The sequence below is a fragment of the Odocoileus virginianus genome, chromosome 13 (genome assembly GCF_023699985.2).
Source record: "Odocoileus virginianus isolate 20LAN1187 ecotype Illinois chromosome 13, Ovbor_1.2, whole genome shotgun sequence".
Lineage (NCBI taxonomy): Eukaryota > Metazoa > Chordata > Mammalia > Artiodactyla > Cervidae > Odocoileus > Odocoileus virginianus.
Window position 1 is genome coordinate 20,173,126 of NC_069686.1, and position 18,493 is coordinate 20,191,618.

The 18,493-nt window shown below is 37.6% G+C and overlaps 2 protein-coding genes across 4 annotated transcripts in view; both read right to left on the reverse strand.

Annotated features, from left to right (window-relative positions):
- The window catches only part of KLHL23 (kelch like family member 23), a 44,907-nt gene extending 26,531 nt beyond the window's left edge, over positions 1–18,376 (reverse strand). The window contains exons 1-2 of the mRNA XM_070476072.1: positions 18,289–18,376; positions 17,624–17,657 (exon numbers count right to left, since the gene is read on the reverse strand). Coding sequence (XP_070332173.1) covers positions 17,624–17,645 — 22 coding nt within the window. The 5' untranslated portion in view covers positions 17,646–17,657; positions 18,289–18,376. The remainder of the gene's footprint in view (positions 1–17,623; positions 17,658–18,288) is intronic.
- Positions 12,906–18,345, reverse strand: PHOSPHO2 (phosphatase, orphan 2). 3 transcript variants are annotated; one of them, XM_020880816.2, is made up of 3 exons: positions 18,289–18,345; positions 17,624–17,657; positions 12,906–13,668 (listed from the first exon to the last, which is right to left on the reverse strand). In XM_020880816.2, the coding sequence occupies exon 3, from the start codon at positions 13,640–13,642 to the stop codon at positions 12,917–12,919; it is 726 nt and encodes a 241-aa protein (XP_020736475.2). In that variant the 5' UTR covers positions 13,643–13,668; positions 17,624–17,657; positions 18,289–18,345; the 3' UTR covers positions 12,906–12,916. The 3 variants fall into 3 exon arrangements, with proteins under 3 accessions (XP_020736475.2, XP_020736476.2, XP_020736477.2); XM_020880817.2 differs by lacking the exon at positions 18,289–18,345 and adding an exon at positions 18,170–18,280; XM_020880818.2 differs by lacking the exon at positions 18,289–18,345 and adding an exon at positions 18,051–18,137.
- Positions 18,377–18,493: the final 117 nt, after the last annotated feature.

The following is an 18,493-nucleotide window of genomic DNA, read 5'->3' on the forward strand; positions in this document are numbered from 1 at the left end:
AACCATCACACTGTCCACCTGAAAAAGAAACCCACCAGAGGTACAAAAATGACAGGGTTTTAGGTAAAAGAGTTAAGGCAATTAATTATTATTAATATATTCCCTATAGCTGGTCTCATCTAAAGATGTGCTGCGGGGTTGTTAAGTCAGTAAAGGACTCTCCTCTCATCTTCTGAAAGAAAAAAGCATATCTCATACTAGAGGTAGGAAGCGGGCTGTAAATTGCAGTCCCATTATCACACTATTAGCAGAGCTCGGTCTGGGGCCTGCCTGTGATATGCCAGCTGTCCCCTGGAAGCAGCTTATGAGACTATAAGTGAAAATCTTTTCTAACTCTCCTTTAGGACTAGTACAAACTAGGAGCTAAAAAAAATTCAAATGCTATGACAGTAAATGAATATGTGGGCATATCAGAGATAACATTTTTAAAAAGTAGAATAAAGATGTAATTATAACTCATAATATAAAAGACTGTACTTGGACTACAAAAGCAGATTGAAACTAATAGATTTGTTGTGCCACAGTACATATAATATATAGGAATTTCCAGGTGGTGCTAGTGGTAAAGAACCCTCCTGCCAATGCAGGAGATGTGAGACACACAGGTTTGATCCCTGGGTCGGGACGATCCCCTGGAGGACCTTCCACGGCAACCCACTCCAGTATTCTTGCCTGGAGAATCCCATGCACAGAGGAGCGTGGTAGGCTACTCCATAGGATCAGGCAGGGCCAGACAGGACTGAAACAACTTAGCACAGCACATATAATAGATGGGTAGGAAAAGAAGCCTAATATGTATATAATGTATGAAGGAAGTGACTGAGCTAGGCATCAAAAATATTAAACACATAGGTGGTGATTGCTATGATGTGACAAGGCTGTGGACTTGGTCATAAGGAAATTATTACACGGGGGAAAATATTTTGGATCTGTCACTGTAAGGGTAGCAGTATTCTGTACGTACAATTGTGTATCTTCACTTCATCCAGAGATAAAGCATACAGACTTTTAGTCATTAAGTAGTTCTCAAACAGGGATTATTGGCAATGTCTAGAGATGCTTCTGGTTATCACAACTTGCCAGTGAAGTGAAAGTCGCTCAGTTGTGTCCGACTCTTGGTGACTCTATGGACTATACAGTCCATGGAATTCTCCAGGCCAGAATACTGGAGTGGGTAGCTGTTCCCTTCTCCACGGGATCTTTCCAGCCCAGGGATCGACCCCAGGTCTCCTGCACTGCAGGCGGATTCTTTACCAGCTGAGCCACAAGGGAAGCCTAAGAATACTGGAGTGAGTAGCCTTTCCCTTCTCCACCGGGTCTTCCCACCCCAGGAATCAAACTGGGATCTCCTGGATTGTAGGCAGATTCTTTGCCAACTGAGCTATCATGGAAGCCTGAAAATGAAAGTCACTCAGTAGTTTCTGACTCTTTGTGACCCCATGGACTATACAGTCCATGGAATACTCGAGGCCAGAATACTGGAGTGGGTAACTTTTCCCTTCTCCAGGAGATCTTCCCAACCCAGGGATCGAACCCAGGTCCCCCACACTGCAGATGGATTCTTTACTAGCTGAGCCACAAGGGAAGCCCAAGAATGCTTGAGTAGGTAGCCTATCCCTTCTCTAGCGGATCTTCCCAACCAGGAATCAAACCAGGGTGGTCTCCTACATTGCAGGTAGATTCTTTACCAACTGAGTTATAAGGGAAGCCCTAACTTGGCAGGAGGAGTGCTAATGGCATCCAGTGAGTAGAGGTCGGGAATGCTGCTATTCTACAATGTACAGGAAACACACACTCCTCCCCTGGCCCCCAAAAAGAAATGATCCAGCCCCAAAAGCCTATATAGTGCCAAAGTGGAGAAAGCCTATACCAGTTCCCACTCTAGCAGTTAATTTCTATGTCTAGGAACTCGTCTTTGATGATCAAGTTCATATGAGCTGTGGTAGGCTATTCTGTAGCAGTAAGCCTGAGCATAACCACATTTTGGCTGCTCATTTAGAGAGACAGGCTGGACTCACCTTTAGGAATTAAACTGATTTTCAGGTTATTTCTATGGCACCTGGACTTGGCCTATAAGCCAGTCAAGATTGCTTTCTGGGTTTTATTGTCTTTATAGGAAGTGGTGCTAGATTCAGCAACTTAGGCAGTCAAGTGGTAACTAAGTATTAAGTATTTTATCTATGAGTGTGTCAGAAAAGCAGAATCTCAAGTCCCACCCCAGAACTATTGAAAACAATTTGTATTTTAACATGATCCCCAGCAGAGCACTGTTCTAATACACACTGAGGAAAAAAGGAAAAGAGAAGAAAGACAATGCTTAAAAGAGCAAAATGAGATAACCAGTGACTTGATCCTGAATATAGTCCTGTGTCCAGTTCAAGGACAGTCATAAAGGTCCGAGAGGATTATGAGTAGGTCAGAGAAGAGTCGTGAATATAAAAACTGCTTTCTGATAATCAGATAAAGAAGTCATAGTTATTTAGCTCAAAGACAAGAAAACTAAGCAACATGAAGAATTCAAACCTGTGACCTATTAATATGTTAAAAAATTAAAAGCAAGTTTGATCCCAAAATGGTTTTGCAGTAAAAGGAAAACCTCCTTCTAAAGGCCTTAAAATAGGATGACTTAACCTTATTTAGAGGATAGCTACTTAGTCAGTTCAGTCGTTCAGTCCCACGGACTGCAGCACACCATAGACAGAAGATAGCTCCCTGCAGCCAAAACTAGAGAACACTTAAATTCATAATGACATTACATAATTTTAGAACTGGAAGGCAGTTAGGGATAAAATTCGCTCAGTCAAGTCATTTTACAGAAAGTAAAATGAATTCCAGAGAAGCAAAATAATTCACCAAAATCACAGAGCTATTTACCAGTTAGAACTGGGACTAGTGTTCATGTTTCTTATTTCAACATCACCTAGTTCTGAAGAATTCTTTTATTACTTGGTTCTGTGACCTTCCCAAGCTTGTTTTCTTATATAAAAATGTTGGAGCAATATTCCTATTTTAAAAGATAGTTGAAAATAAAATGAGTTTATACTTAAGTTACATATGTAGCTTGAAGTGAAGTGAAAGTCACTAAGTCATGTCAGACTCTGCAAACCCATGGACTATACAGTCCATGGAATTCTCTGAGCCAGAACACTGGAGTAGGTAGCCTTTTCCTTCTCCAGGGGACCTTCCCAACCCAGGTCTCCCATATTGCAGGCAGATTCTTTACCAGCTGAGCCACATGGGAAGCCCAAGAATACTGGAGTGGGTCATTTATCACTTCTCCAGTCGATCTTTCCCAGCTAGGAATCAAACGGGGGTCCCCTGCATTGCAGGCAGATTCTTTACCAACTGAGCTACCAGGGAAGCCCTGTTATATACCTTCCTAATATAGTAGCTTATAGCATATACTTTCCTAGTAGCTTGTAGCTTATACCTTCCTAATACAGTAACCATGTCAGACTTCAATACTGTCCTCTTATTTTACTATATGGATTCCTTAAAGGACAAGGATCTTTCCTGTTTTCCTTCCTCCCAACTTCTCTCCCTCCCTCTTTTCCTTCCTTCCTTCCTTCCTTCCTCTTTACCATTCTTTCTTAATTTTTTAATCTCTTCATTCCATTTAAAGTGCAAAACTGTAAATTTAAAAAATTTAACCTTAAAGAATATTAATACAGGTAAATACTTAGGCTATAATTTTAAGTGATAAAAGCAATATAACAATTCTAAGAATAATCCATCTATGTCAAAGAGCATATATATATATATATATATATATATATATATATACACACACACACACACACACACACATATATAAGAGACACACATACACATACAAATACACAAACACATTTGGGGAAAATTCTGAAAGGATTTGGTGTATGGTGACTTTATAAGCAATTACTTTGCAAATGTCACTCAAGCAGTGAAGCGTCTGGACAGTAGTAAGCAGTGCTTGGCAAAGTTTTATCTGGAAGTTGCTGGAGAAGGTCTGGGCACAGATTTGGCTGCATGTGTGAACTGTGCAGTCAGAAGGATCCCACTCTTGGTTTAATGCTTTGCTGTCTTGAAATCCTTAATAATCTTTGAACAAGAGGTTTCATGTTTTCATTGTGCTTTGGGTCTCATGTGTAGTCAGTCCTGTGTGAGCAGGTTAGGGTTATAGGGTGTGCTCTGTCTCAGGAGGCCTTGATTTCTTTAAATTTATTTTTCTTTTTAAAGAAGTACAGTCATATTATAAAAAATTAGAGAACATATTAGCAGGAAAAATTAAGTCCCTGTTAAAGCTCTCAAAGGCAGAGACATTTTCACGAGCATCTCTCCATACGTCACAATGATGTTCAGTGTCTGGTCAGAAGAATAAAAAGTAATTTGTTACTTTATAGTTTAAATTGCCAAACACATTACAAAACAGCTACGTGTATGAAAATCAGACTTTTCCTTGAGATTAGCTATTGTGTTAGTTTTTACTGCTGTGTAACAATTAACACAAATTGAGCAGTTTAAAACAATACAAAAACATTGTCACAAGTATCTGTAGGTCAAAAATCTGGGCACAGTGTGGCTGGGTTCTCAGCTCAGGGTCACCAGGCTGAAATCAAGGTGCCAGCCTGGGCTGTGTTTCTCATCTGGGGCTCACTGTCCTCTTCCAGACTCACATGACTGGTGGCAGATTCATTTCCTTGCAGTTTATTGTAGGATTGTAGTCCCTGTTTCTTTGTTGGCTGTCAGCCAGAGGCTGCTCTCAGCGCTACAGGCTGTCCACATTCCTCATTATATGCCTTCTTCCATCTTTAAACCAGCCATGGCATGTTGAATCTTTCTTGTGGTTGAATCACTGACTTCCTTTTCCGCCACCAGCCAGAAAAACTCTGCTTTTAAAGGGCTCGTGTGTTTAGGTCAGGTCCAACTCAGACAATCTATTTTAAAGTCAATTGTGCCATAAACCATAACCTAATCACAGTAGTAAAATACATCAAATTCACAGTACTAGGGATTATGTTTAGCGTGTACACCAGGGCATGGGACATCTCAGAGACCATTTTAGAATTCTGCCTACCACGGCTATCCTAGAGTCTCCTGTGAAGAATAGGAAGTTCCTCTACTTCTGTGTACAATCCTATTATGATATTAATAGTATTTCTCAATTTCTATTTTTAATTCTAGCATCTCTATAAGCTCACAGTTTGGCATAATAAAACTGCCATGGAAAATCTGCTTAGCTTTGAGGGAAACAGAGATTCTTTTGCTTTCAAAGGAAAATTTTTAGAGAACAAGAATCTTACATTTTAAAAATCCTAATTAGTGTGTATCAATATATTTGTTTCATTAAATCTAACATAACCTAATGAGATAATAAGGTACATACTAAATTTAGATGTTTATATCTTAAAATAAAGATTAAGAACAAATTATCTAGAAATTATAAAACAAGGTTTAGAAAAGATGAACACAGTATTAATATAATACAAACAATATTTATCACAGATATAACAATATTAGTATCTTCCATATACAAAGTGCTCAGAAAAAGATAAGCAGAACACAGATCTTATAGATAAATAAGCAAAGGACATGTTCAGACATTTAAAAAGAGGAAATAGAACTAAATTAACAAAGTTGGACCTTAGTGAACTAACACTGAGTGTATAGTATGTGTGTGAGGTGCTGGCATAAATGACAAGTGCTACGCTTCTATTCAGATGCAGACACTGTTACGGTTGTGGCCAGCATCCATTCTTGTTTGGTACTTCTGCTTTTATTAGCTGGTTCCTGTGCTGTAGTAGTTGCTAAATATATTGACTATTACCACTGATGGTGTGCAAAACGCTCTATTACCTGTAGTAGGCTGAATAATGGCCACCAAAATGTATCAAGTCCTAATCCCTGGAACCCATAAATGTTCCCTGGAACCCGTAAATGGTCGCAAAGAGTTGGACACGACTGAGTGAGTGAACAGTAAGGAAAATGGGTCTTTACAGATGGAAGTTAAGGATCCTAACTTGGGGAGACTGTCCTGGATCATCTGGTTAGGCTCTGAATGCAATTACAAGTGTCCTTATAAGAACAGGGCAGAGGGAGACTTGACACAGACCAAAGAGGAGAGAGCAATGTGGTCATGAAGGTAAAGACTGGGAGGATGATGCAGCCACAAGCCAAAGAGAACAGGCAGCCACTAGAAGCTGGAGGAAACAATAGATTCTCCCCTCAAGTCTTTAATGGAAGGTTGCCCTGCTGACACCCAGGTTTCAGCCCAGTGAAACTATTTGTGTTTTTAGCCTCTGGAACTGTGAGTGTTTTAAGCTACCCAGGTTGTGTTACTTTGTTAGAGCAGCCATAATAAGCGAATAGCATGTACAATTCAGTATATCTTTACAACAATCTTAGGGGTGTTAGGTACCATTATCATCTCCACAATAAAGGATAAGAAAATTGAGATGTTTGGAGGCCAGGAATTAACCCAATCCAGGGCTAGAATTCAAATTCAGGTCTAACCAAGAGCAGAGCTTTTAATCACCATGTTAAATTAGGAATTAAAAATGAGATACTACAATTTCTGTTTCTGGAGGAACTTGGACTGGTCTAATCATCCCACTATAAACAATAAGAAAACTTGACAAAATATATGAAATAGAAGTTTCCAGTCACTGAACAACAGGCAGTACAGGAATGTGATCCATAAGAGAAGAGAAAACAAATGAAGTAAGTCCTATAATTGCCTGCTTTCCTGCCTGGAGACATTTTCCAGCCTGAGGTGCAGGCAAGGGGAATCCCAAGCAGACCACAGTAGTCTCACTGAGTTGAGAAGTTGGAGCTAAGTTTGGGGAGGTAGAACTGGCTGCAATTTGTAGGACAGAGTTTCAGATAGGAAGGAGCTAAATGGAGAAAGAGTTTCAGAAATCTGTAAGAGGAACTGTCCCCTTGACTCTATGGTTAGATACTAAGACACGCATGCATAGGGTGAAACACTTTAAGTCTGGCAAAGAATGATCCCAAGATCATCACAAATTAAGTTATTCCCAGAGTTCACACAAAGCTGGAAAAGATCTAAGTTCCAATTGAAGCCAGAGAAGTACATGGTTTTTTACACTTGGAAACAAAGAAGGAAAGGGGACCAAAAAAGCTTATGTTTAGACAGACAGAAGAAAAAAATTAAAAGATGGCTAGATAGAGGAATGGACATGTATGTGATAAAACAAGCAGAGTAAAATGTTAATGTAAAATCTAGACAGCAGGTATCCATGTGTTTACTGCAAAATTAAAGGACTGATAGGGCAGTATTATGAAAAACTTTATGCCCATAAATTTCACATGAAATGGACAAAGTTAAAAAAAAAAAAAAGAAAGAAATGGACAAAGTCCTTGAGAGACACTTTACTGGCTTAAAAGCATATCCAACATCCTTCAACTCCTCCCTCAAAGGTAGAATTTAATTCCCCTCCCTTTGATTGTGGGCTTGACTTTGTATTGGTTTAACAAATAAAATATGGTAGAATTGATGATGTTTAATTTCTGAGACTACATCACAAAGGCATTGTGGTTTCCTCTTTGCCCTCTTTCCTGGATTGGTCACTTGGCAGGAAACTATGTCTTTAAAACATTCAAGCAACACTTTGAAGACACCCATGTCTTTGGAAATGGATACCTTCTGCCAACAGTCAGCAAAAAGTTGAGATTTCTAAAAACAATCATTGAGAAACTGAGGCCTCATGCCAAAAACCATGTAAGCCAGCCACCTTGCAAGAAGATCCTTCAGCTTTAGTCAAGCTTTCATATGACTAGAGCTGGAGGTGATACCCTGACCCGAGATCCTGAGCCAGAATGATCCAGTTAAGTGCCCCTGAGCCAAAGAAACTGTGAGATAATTAATGCTGAGTTGTAACCTGTCAAATTCTGAGGGTAATTTACTATGCAGCAAAAGGTAACAAATACTGTCACACACTGCCAAAGCTTACTCAAGAAATACTATACAACCTGAATCTATAAACAATTAAGGAAATTGAATGAGTAGTTAAAAATCTTCCAACAAAGAGAACTGCAGGTTTAGATGTCTTCACTCTTCAACTTTATCAAATATTTAAGAAAATATCAACTGTTATAATTGTTGCTCCTTTCAAAGTCATCTTTTTCCCCCCTCCAGCTTATTTATGCTTTTTCCATCATAGATTATTGGTAGTTTTAAAAGGATGTGATTTCATGTGGTTTTCATTTTCCTGTTTGTGGTTCATAAGAACTCTTGAACATGTGGTTTGATGTCTTTCGTCAACTTTATAAGGTTCTCAGTCATTGTCTTCAAATATATTGCTTGTTTCATTTTCTCCTTTCTTTCTGAGACACCAATTTACTATGTTAGATCTTGCTATATCTTCTACCTCTTAATTTCTCTTCTGCATTTTCATTGTCTTTCTCTGCCATATTCGTGTATTTTCTTCTAACTTGTGTTTATTCACTAGTTCTCTCTTGAGCTATGCCTATTCTATTATCAAATCCATCCATCAAGATTCTAATTTTAGTCATGGTAATTTTAGTTCTAGTATTTCCAAATTATGTAATTTTCAGCTCTGCCAAAATTCTCACAAGTTTAGTTTGTATCTGAAAACTCCAATTCCTGAAGGTCATGCAGATATGTTTAAGTAAAAGCTTCTGCTGGTGTTCATTTTTATCTATTGGTGTGGCTACTTTTTATCACGTGCCCTACAATATACTTACAAAACTGTTCAGATTTTGCAACCTACTGCATTAATTTGGCATTGCTACAAACAGTATTAGCACAAACTTAGCATATTCAAACAATATATATTATCTCATATATTCTATAATGACCGGAATAAACACAAAGGTGTGGTCACTCACCTAGGGAGTGAGACATCCTAGAGTGTGAAATCAAGTGGGTCTTATTACAAACAAAGCTAGCGGAGGTGATGGAATTAGTTAAGCTATTTCAAATCCTAAGAGATGATGCTGTTAAAATGCTGCACTCAATATGTCAGCAAATTTGGAAAACTCAGCAGTGGCCACAGGACTGGAAAAGGTCAGTTTTCATTCCAATTCCAAAGAACGCAGTGCCAAAGAATGTTGAAACTACTGGACAATTGCACTCATTTCACATGCTAGCAAGGTTATGCTGAAAATCCTTCAAGCTAGGTTTTGGCAGTATGTGAACTGAAAAATTCCAGATGTACAAGCTAGGTTTAGAAAAGGCAAAAGTACCAGAGGCCAAACTGCCAACATTCGTTGGATCATAGAGAAGGCAAGGGAATTTCAGATAAACATCTACTTCTGCTTCATTGACTACACTAAAGCCTTTGACTATGTGGATCACAACAAACTGTGGGAAATTACCAGAGATGGTAATACCAGATCACCTTTCGTCTTCTAAGAAACCTGTGTGTGGGTCAAGAAGCAACAGTTAGAACATTACATGGAACAACCTGACAATTTGATTGGTTCAAAATTGGGAAAGAAGTACAAGGCTGTATATTGTCACCCTGCTTACTTAACGCATATGCAGAATACATCATGAGAAATGCCAGGCTGGATAAATCACAAGCTGGAATTAAAATTGCCAGGAGAAATATCAATAAACTCAGATATGCAGATGATACCACTCTAATGGCAGAAAGTGAAGAGGAACTAGAGAGCCTCTTGATGATGGTGAAAGAAGAGTGAAAAAGCTGGCTTAAACTAAACATTCAAAAAACTAAGATTATGGCAACTAATCCCATCACTTCACAGCAAACAGAAGGGGAAAAAGAAGAAGCAGTGACAGATTTCATTTTCTTGGACTCCAAAGTCATTGCAGATGGTAACTACAGCCACGAAATTAAAAGATGCTTGCTCCTTGAAAGGAAGGCTATGACAAACCTACAGTGTATTCAAAAGCAAAGACATCATTTTACCGACAAAGGTCCATATAGTCAAAGCTATGATTTTTCCAGTAGTCATGTACAGATCTGAGAGTTGAACAATAAATAATACTGAGCGCCTTCGAACTGTGGTGTCAAGAGAAGACTCTTGAGAGTCCCTTGGACAGCGAGGAGATCAAACCAGTCAATCCTAAAGGAAATTAACCCTGAATATTCATTGGAAGGACTGGTGCTAAGCTGAAGTTCCAATACTTTGGCCACCTGATGAGAAGAGCTGACTCATTGGAAAAGACCCTGATGCTGGGAAAAATCGAAGGCAGGAGATGGGGACGACAGAGGATAAGATGGTTGGATGGCATCACCAACTCAACGGACACAAGCCTAAGCAAACTCTGGAAGACAGTGGACAGGGAAGTCTGGCATGCTGGAGTCCATGGGGTCACAAAGAGTTAGCAACTAAACACAACTTAGCGACTAAACAATATTCTGTACATCAGGAGTCCAAGCATAGCTCAAAAGGGCCTGTTTCAGGGTCTTACAAGGCTAAATCAAGGTGTTAGCCTGAGCTATGATCTCAGCTGAGGTTCCACTACCCAAACTCACGTGGTTGCAGTATTCAGTTTTCTGCAGACTTTTGGACCTAGGACCTACTTCTTATCATTTAGAGGCCACCCTCAGTTGTTTGCCATGTGGCCCTCTCGGAAGGCCAGTTCACAACATGGCAGCTTGCTTCTTCAAAATCACCAAGGGAGAGAGTTTCTTAAGATCAACATAAGAATCTGACATAATATAATCATATACACATTAATAACATATCCCATCATCTTTGTGGTAATGCATTGATTAGAAGCAAGTCCTATCACCTTCTCCACACATACACAGAGCCAAGACCAGCTTATAGAGATTATGGGGGGTTACCTTATAGACTGCTCACCATACTAAGGATAGTAACTTCCTCGTAAGACAGTTCAGATTTGCTTTAGCCAAGCATCTGGGAACTCTAAAAACTGTAGATAACTTCAGTCTGATTTCAGGGATTGAGAGTATTCAGTGGTGAGCTGCCTGCCCTTTGAAGCCCTGCTTACTTCTGTTAAGTAAGAAGCAAGCAGGTCACTGTTACACATCATGGGCAGCCTTTTGGGATCATTATTCAAAGAGGAAGAGTTTATCACTGCAGGCCTCATACTTCAATACCTCTTCCCTCAGGTCCCAATAAGATTGTCAAGATAGCAACTTAGCATCTCAGATACCATTCAGAGAATGCCCAGCCCTTTCAGGAAAAGTTGCTCACTACTTGTTTTTAGGGTTCCTTAGTAACTGTTTATCATCATCAGCTCTCTCATGTCTTTAAGCAGATATTTAAAAAATTTGTTTAATTATCAGCTTTCCAGATGCAAGCTGTATAAGATCTGGTCCAAATTACTTGATCTATAACAACTATAGAAGAAAGTCTTATGGTTTTTTTAACATCTATAATTTATCATTTGCTTCAACTTGTAGAGAAATCCCAATTTATAACAGTGTTTCAACATAATCTAACCAGTTAATTTAAAGCGAGACAAAGTTTACTTTCTCAACTTGGAAAAAAATAAAAGTACCAATTTTTTTCCCATAAAAATACATTGAACATTTTTATTTCTGGAGCTTTCCATATGGAAAACAAAATCCTAACATTTTTATGTAATGAATATTTATGCCTACAACATGTGAACCTAGAAATTAACATGGTACTACAAAACTTTCTAGGTCAGTTGACATTTTGTAATATCCCTATATGAAACAGCTTCTTAAATGCTGAATATTCCTACAAATTATTATATTATATCACTCAATACTTAACTGCCAAACAGTAATAACATACTGATTAAATCAGCATTCTGGAGTTATAGTCTGTGATGATGATATTAATTTAAAATATTTGCTTCTGTAAATGACATTCCAATCACTTCTCCAAACTTATTCCTGACTTAGTTCTAGAAGAGGAAATAAATTAAAAATACTTTGAATAAATACCATAAAAAATAAAATAAAAAATAAAATACTTTGAATAAATAAAATAAAGTATTTGGCCTTTCAAAAAATGAATAAATAAAATATTTGGCCTTTCAAAGATTTAGAAAATTAATATCATTTGAACTTATAATGTTCAGCAAGTTTTAGCATGAGTGATTTTGTTTCACAAGGCTTATCCTTTACATAAACTGTTCATTCTCCATTTTTGTAATCATTTGTAGTAATTTTTTTCTTTTTATAAAATGCATTGTTCAAAGTCTTCTGAGAAACGGGATTTGCAGTCCTACACCCAAAGCATATTACTTATCATTTATCAATTGTGTGAATTTCCCTTGTTCATTTGTATTTCAAATATACGAAGTTCAAGTAAAAAATAAATAAAATATTTGAAGAACATTAATTTGTATTTCATTTCAAAAGGAAATTGTGAAATTGATGAAAACTGGGGCAAGATAATGAATTCTTATCTCTAAAATTAATTGATTTGGAACTAGTGAATCCTTATGTAAATTAAGAATTAGGCTATATTTTTAAGATCTGTAGCTGCTAGATATGCTTTGGAAATAAATACCTAAGTGAAACTCAGACTATTCTCTCTGGGAATAAATTTAAAAATATAATCTGTCTATTAACCATCTTTGGTAGAGACCACTAGTTGCACTTACCTCAATTTTGTACTCCATTTCCCCCAATTTCTCCTAGGCATATTACCGTCTGGAATAAAGCTACATTTTTCATCCTTCCTCATAGTTAGGTATTGTAAGTTTTGACCAATGAAATTTAAATGAGGTTGCAACCTTCTCTCACTATCCTCCTTGCTGGCCAGAATGTTGATGTGACAGACGGAGTTTGAACAGCAATCTTGGATCATGAGTTGGAAGCCAAGTGCTGAGGTTGGTAGAGCAGACAGACTTTGTGATACTAAATTCTGAAATTCTTTTAACTGAGAGGAAAAACTCTCTTTTTTAAAGCCACTGTTATTTGGAGTTTTATGCTGCTGTATCTAATCTTAATTGATACACATTTCAATTGTTGGCATATTATTCCTTTATTAGAAATTGTAAATAAGAAATTATTTCAACACCTGAAGACCAAGATACAACAGAAGATTCCATAGGCTCAAGATTTTGACACATCCTATAAAGAGTTTTCTGTAACGCATATCCCTTCCGTGGCATAGCAACATCGTTCTTCTTTAAAAAAGTTACTGGACAGACATCATTTCCTCCGTCACCTATATAAACAATTCGTGTATAATTGACTCCTTGTTGTAACTGCTCACCTACAAATTCTACCAAAACTACATTTTTGCAAAGATTTTGGGGGCACCGAGTGCAAGAATGAGTGTGATATTTTTCCACAGTGAGATGACCACTGCTATCAAATGCTGCTGGATTTGTAAACACTTTATCAAACACATCATGAAAACTGGCAGCTTCTAAAACCCAATCTATGAAGACTGAATTTGAATCTGAAATAATGATGCAGTCAAATTTATTCTTGTTCTCTCTTATAAAGTTTAAAAGTTCCACCATCCCTGGAGTGAAAGGCATTGATATCATTGCTCTCTTCATTTCATCTTCTCTTACACCTTCATCTCCCAAATACTTAAAGACTCTGCCCATAAATTCTGTCCAAAATCCCTTTTTGTAAGAATCTTGCAGTTCAATAGGAAGCTTTTTCTCTGGAGCACACTGTACAATCCAGGTGTCACTATTATCATCTATGATTGTATTGTCAAAGTCAAAAACCAACAAAATTTTCATGGTTCCAGAAACAGATTTGGGTTACCCTGGAAAAGAAGAAATGTTATTTCCTAACCATATGTTGTTTTATATATCTAGCTATGAGGTGAAGTGTGAAAGTATTAGTCACTCAGTCGTGTCTGACTCTTTGCAACTTCATGGACTGTAGCCCACCAGGCTCCTCTGTTCGTGGAATTCTCCAGGCAAGTACACTGGAGTGGGTAGCCATTCCCTCCTCCAGGGGATCTTCCCGCCCTGGGATGGAACCTGGGTCTCTCACATTGCAGGCAGATTATTTACCATCTGAGCCACCAGGGAAGCCCCACCTAGCTGTAGTTATCTAACAACTCTTAATCTGCTAAAAAACAAAGGATGAATAACAAGTTAAAATGACCGAGCACTATTAAGACCCACTATTTAAGCACTTTTTCCTAAGCAAAGTTCATATCTGAGTAGGTTAAATGAATAGAAAACAGAATAGCTAAAAAGGATACTCATGATATTATTGTGTTCTTGAGGAAGTGATTCCTTGAGCACTCAGAATTAAACTATAGAGCAATTCAACGAGAGAAGCAATTAAACAATTATTCCCTTCAAGTTTAATTCAGAAAAGTTGTAAAATAAGACCAGAAAAATGTAGGCTAATCATTCTTATTGTCTTTAAATTATTGATCACAAACTTATTAGTTTAAAATATTTACAATAATCTTCATGCTAAATAATAGGTCATGTACAATACAGATTCTCTGTGAACTAACCAAAATTCTGACCAAATTTAACATAATGTGAAATCTTGTAAACCTTAAATAACTTTTCTAAAAAGGTTTTTAGCTTGAAATCATTGCCAATGTTAATCAAATGGTTGCTTGATGCTGTACCTGAAATTCTAAACAAATTACTTGCACTGGAAGTGGATTAAGTTCTCCCAGACTAGAAACAACTTGTGTTAACAAAACCACATTTATTTATATTTTCTCTAGATAGTTTAGTTCAGGAGTGCCAAATAATCTGGATATAAGTGAGTAATCACACTGCTTTTGATATGACAATTACTCAAGTCTCTGTTTTCATTAAAAGATAATGAAGGTCATTAGCTGTAAATTTCAAGAGAAAAAGAAAGAACAAACTGGTCATAGATGGTATGAATATCAACATGTAAAAAAGGTAACTACACAGAATTATAGGAAAATTATACAGAATTGCAGGAAAAGTTGCAATTAATGTCTGTAAACTAAAAAAAACACAATTTTTGTAAAAGAGTAATTGATATTTTTTGAGATATCTGGACTAAGACATTGGACTAAAAACCTCACAATCTCACCATCTCATTTAACTGTCAGAAGCTCATTTAGTAGGAATTATTATTATCTTCATCTTAAAGATATGTAAGGGCTTCCCTGATGGCTCAAAGACAGTAAAGAATCAACCTGCAATGCAGGAGACCTGGGTTCGATTCCTGGGTTGGGAAGAACCCCTGCAGGAGGGCATGGCAACCCGTTCCAGTATTCTTGCCTCGAGAATTCCCATGGACAGAAGAGCCTGGTGGGCTACAGTCTATGGGGTCACAAACAGTCAGACACGACTGAGCTTCTAAGCACACCTAAAGATATGTAAACAGGAGCTCAAGTATTAAGTTGGTTAAGTATTAGTTAAATGGCAGAGCTAGAATTTGGATTCAAGTCTGCCTGACTCCAAAGTTCATGCTTTAGTAACACATTCTAGTGCCTAAGAAATAGAATAAAGACTATTAATCAGTTTAAAATAAAATACTAAGTAAGCCAATTTGATGAAAAGATGTTAAATATAAAAACACTCATTAATTTCAATGTATACACTAACCATGACACTGTATCTGTGATCTACTTTACAACCATTCTGAGGTTTTAGTAAGAAGTTCCAAAAAGAAAAATGAAGAACCTCATCAAAAAGAAAAAAGAAGAGATCAATTAAAAATAGAAAACATGATATTTATCTATATGTGAGTGAAGGAAGTCGCTCAGTTGTGTCTGACTATGCAACTCCATGGGCTGTAGCCTGCCAGGCTCCTCAGTCCAAAGGATTTTCTAGGCAAGAATACTGGAGTGGTTTGCCATTTCCTTCTCCAAGGGATCTTCCCAACTCAGGGATCAAATCCTGGTCTCCGCACTGCAGGCACATTCTTTACCATCTAAGCCACACATGATCATATCTATACGTATTCTCTGGTTTATGATAGATATGCAGTAATTGAAACTGAGGCTAGAGCTCATGACTCATATACTAGTAAGCATTTTTGGTCTCTGAATTTAGAAAATCTAGAGAACAACTAACTGAGAGATTATATCTCCTGTTATGTGCATTTAGATGGCATAAAATATTCTGATAGTCTGGATCCTTGAATCTCTAAATGTCTATCCAGGGGTCTCTGATTGGCTTTCAGAGATTTAAGTGCAGAATTCACTTTCCCTAGAAACAATGTAATAAATAACAATAAAGCACAGTTGACAATCCCATTAGAACCTCACCTAAGCACATTTTAAATTAAAATGCTTTTTAGGCACTCTGAATTTATACATAATTTAAAAATTTTTGCAAATGCAACTCACTGTGGGTTGAAAAGTGTTTCAAGCCTAGACTTAATTAGCCACAAGTTACTAAAATCCATGCAATATTAACCTCCAAATAAGATGTATCATAATCCTGAAGTTAACAAAGTTCCATGTTAACTCAATTTCAATGCTAACTATTAATTTTTATCAACTGTACTTTCCCTTATTTCAGATCTTTTTCTATTAGTTTTTTTACCCACCACTCAACACAAACCTTTTTAAAAAAAAATACTTACCCAGTTTAGTATTTCCAAGACAATCTTCCTTCAGCATACAGCTTAGGTTAAATAGTAATGACTATCTTCATCTTTAAACACCCGACAGTTTCTAACCAACATTACTCCTATGCTATATGCAGGGGGAAAAGTCTTCTGGTTTGGAGCAAGGGAATGGAGGCTTCTTAAATTGTAAAATAAAAGAATTTAAGACATTTTAAAATTTATGTTTTCTAATATGTTTTCTTTTACATCAGAAAAGCACCTACTGGCAGTGGGAGAAATAAAATTTTGTTTAAATACAAAACAGGGAATGTTATGTGAATATAAGTTCCAATAATGAAAACTAGAATAGGGAACTGCTTAAATAAGATATGCATGTGATAGTCACATAACAGAACATCTATTTCAGCGGTAAAAGGTTAAGATGTTCAAATTAAACAAACAAGTCACAAGAGTGTTTACAGTATAATCTCATTTTTGTTTTTAAAAAAGAAATATCTGTGTACAGTGGTAGCATCAACTGCAGTTTCTACACTGATTTTGTAATAAAGGTGTTCCCCTCCAAATAATTTAAGCTGTGTTTCAGAGTGCATATGCTATCTTCTTAATTTCACAACAAAGGGGAAAAAAACGGAGTGGAGGTCATAGTGGGTAAATAATTTTAGATACACTTGGCTGTAAACATCCATGTACCAGTTAGAACCAAGTGCTGTTAAGTGAAATCATAACTGAACATTATGTCAAATTGGCAAATTATTGACACCAAATCTTGTAAGATTCAATACTTTTTGTAACCAATTCAGTTAAAATTCCACAGAATTTTTGTTGAGAGGTCATCTCCTTGGGTCTCTAGTGGTTCTGCATATCTTGTAAGCAAGGTACTCACTGCCCTTTGCTCTGGACTGTTGTCTCAAAAATGTTATGTACAGCGAACAGTTTTGAAAGGCATGCATCCTATGGCAACTGGGGCAAAATTACTGATATTCTGAATACTGCTGTAATTCATCACATATCTAGGGGGCTGCATCTTCTACAAAACTGTGGCAGGCTAAGTTGTTAGCATGCAAGCAGAGTAAAATCTCTCTCTTACCAGTTTCTTACTTTTTTAAAACTATGCTTCCAAAAACCCACCAATGTTATATGTGCAAAACTATATTTCTGTCATCAAGTATTTTTATTAATCCTCTCATACTTACCAGCATTATTACGATGGATCATCTGATAGAAAACCTGAAGAAAAATAGTACGACTATGTGTTAGAACTTTAGTGACTAAAAATCTTACCTCCCTTACCAAATTGAACAACTCCAATTTGATGCCTAATGTGTATGTGTTGTAACCAACTAGCTTGTAATCATTTGTACCTCGATTTGTTAGGAAAGGATCTTTTGAAATCAAGTCTGTATCGACTCTTAACAGGTTTGTGTGTCCTTAGAGGTCTGACTGGTCCTCCAAATACATTCAATTTAGTATAGTGTATTTACTGAGCGATTAAAGATTTCTTAAAGGTCATAACATGAATATTTCAACCCAAGTTTTAACATTCCGATTTTAAAAACAAAAACAATTACGCCCCATCTAGTCCGGACCATGCCTTAGAAACCAAAGTATTTAAAAACAGACTTTCTGTCAATTAATTCTTGAGTATCCGTAGTTAAGGGAGCAGGGCTTTGCCCTTCTTACTCCCGCGAGGAGGTCCATGGGCCACACGCGCCAAGCCCAGGCCTCGTTCTCCCACACACCTGCCCGGTACATCCCGAAAATACGGGCAGGAAACTAATTTGGTGTCGTTTCCCGCGGGGTAGGATGACGATGGGAGCATCAGGCCGAGCGCGGCCGGGTCCCGGGACTCCTCACTGACCGAAGCCAGGGATCCGCAGCCATGCTAGACTCGGCGCGGCTCCCGCGTACTCTGTCCGCCAGCCTCGTCCGGGGGCCTGAAAAAGAGTTCCACCAGACTCGGACACCGGGCCTTGACTTCCCGCGCAGGCGCAGTCTCCCTTCCCCATAGCCTACAACTGCGCGTTCTTCGTTCCTCGGCGACGATTACCGTCACTTCCGGTGGC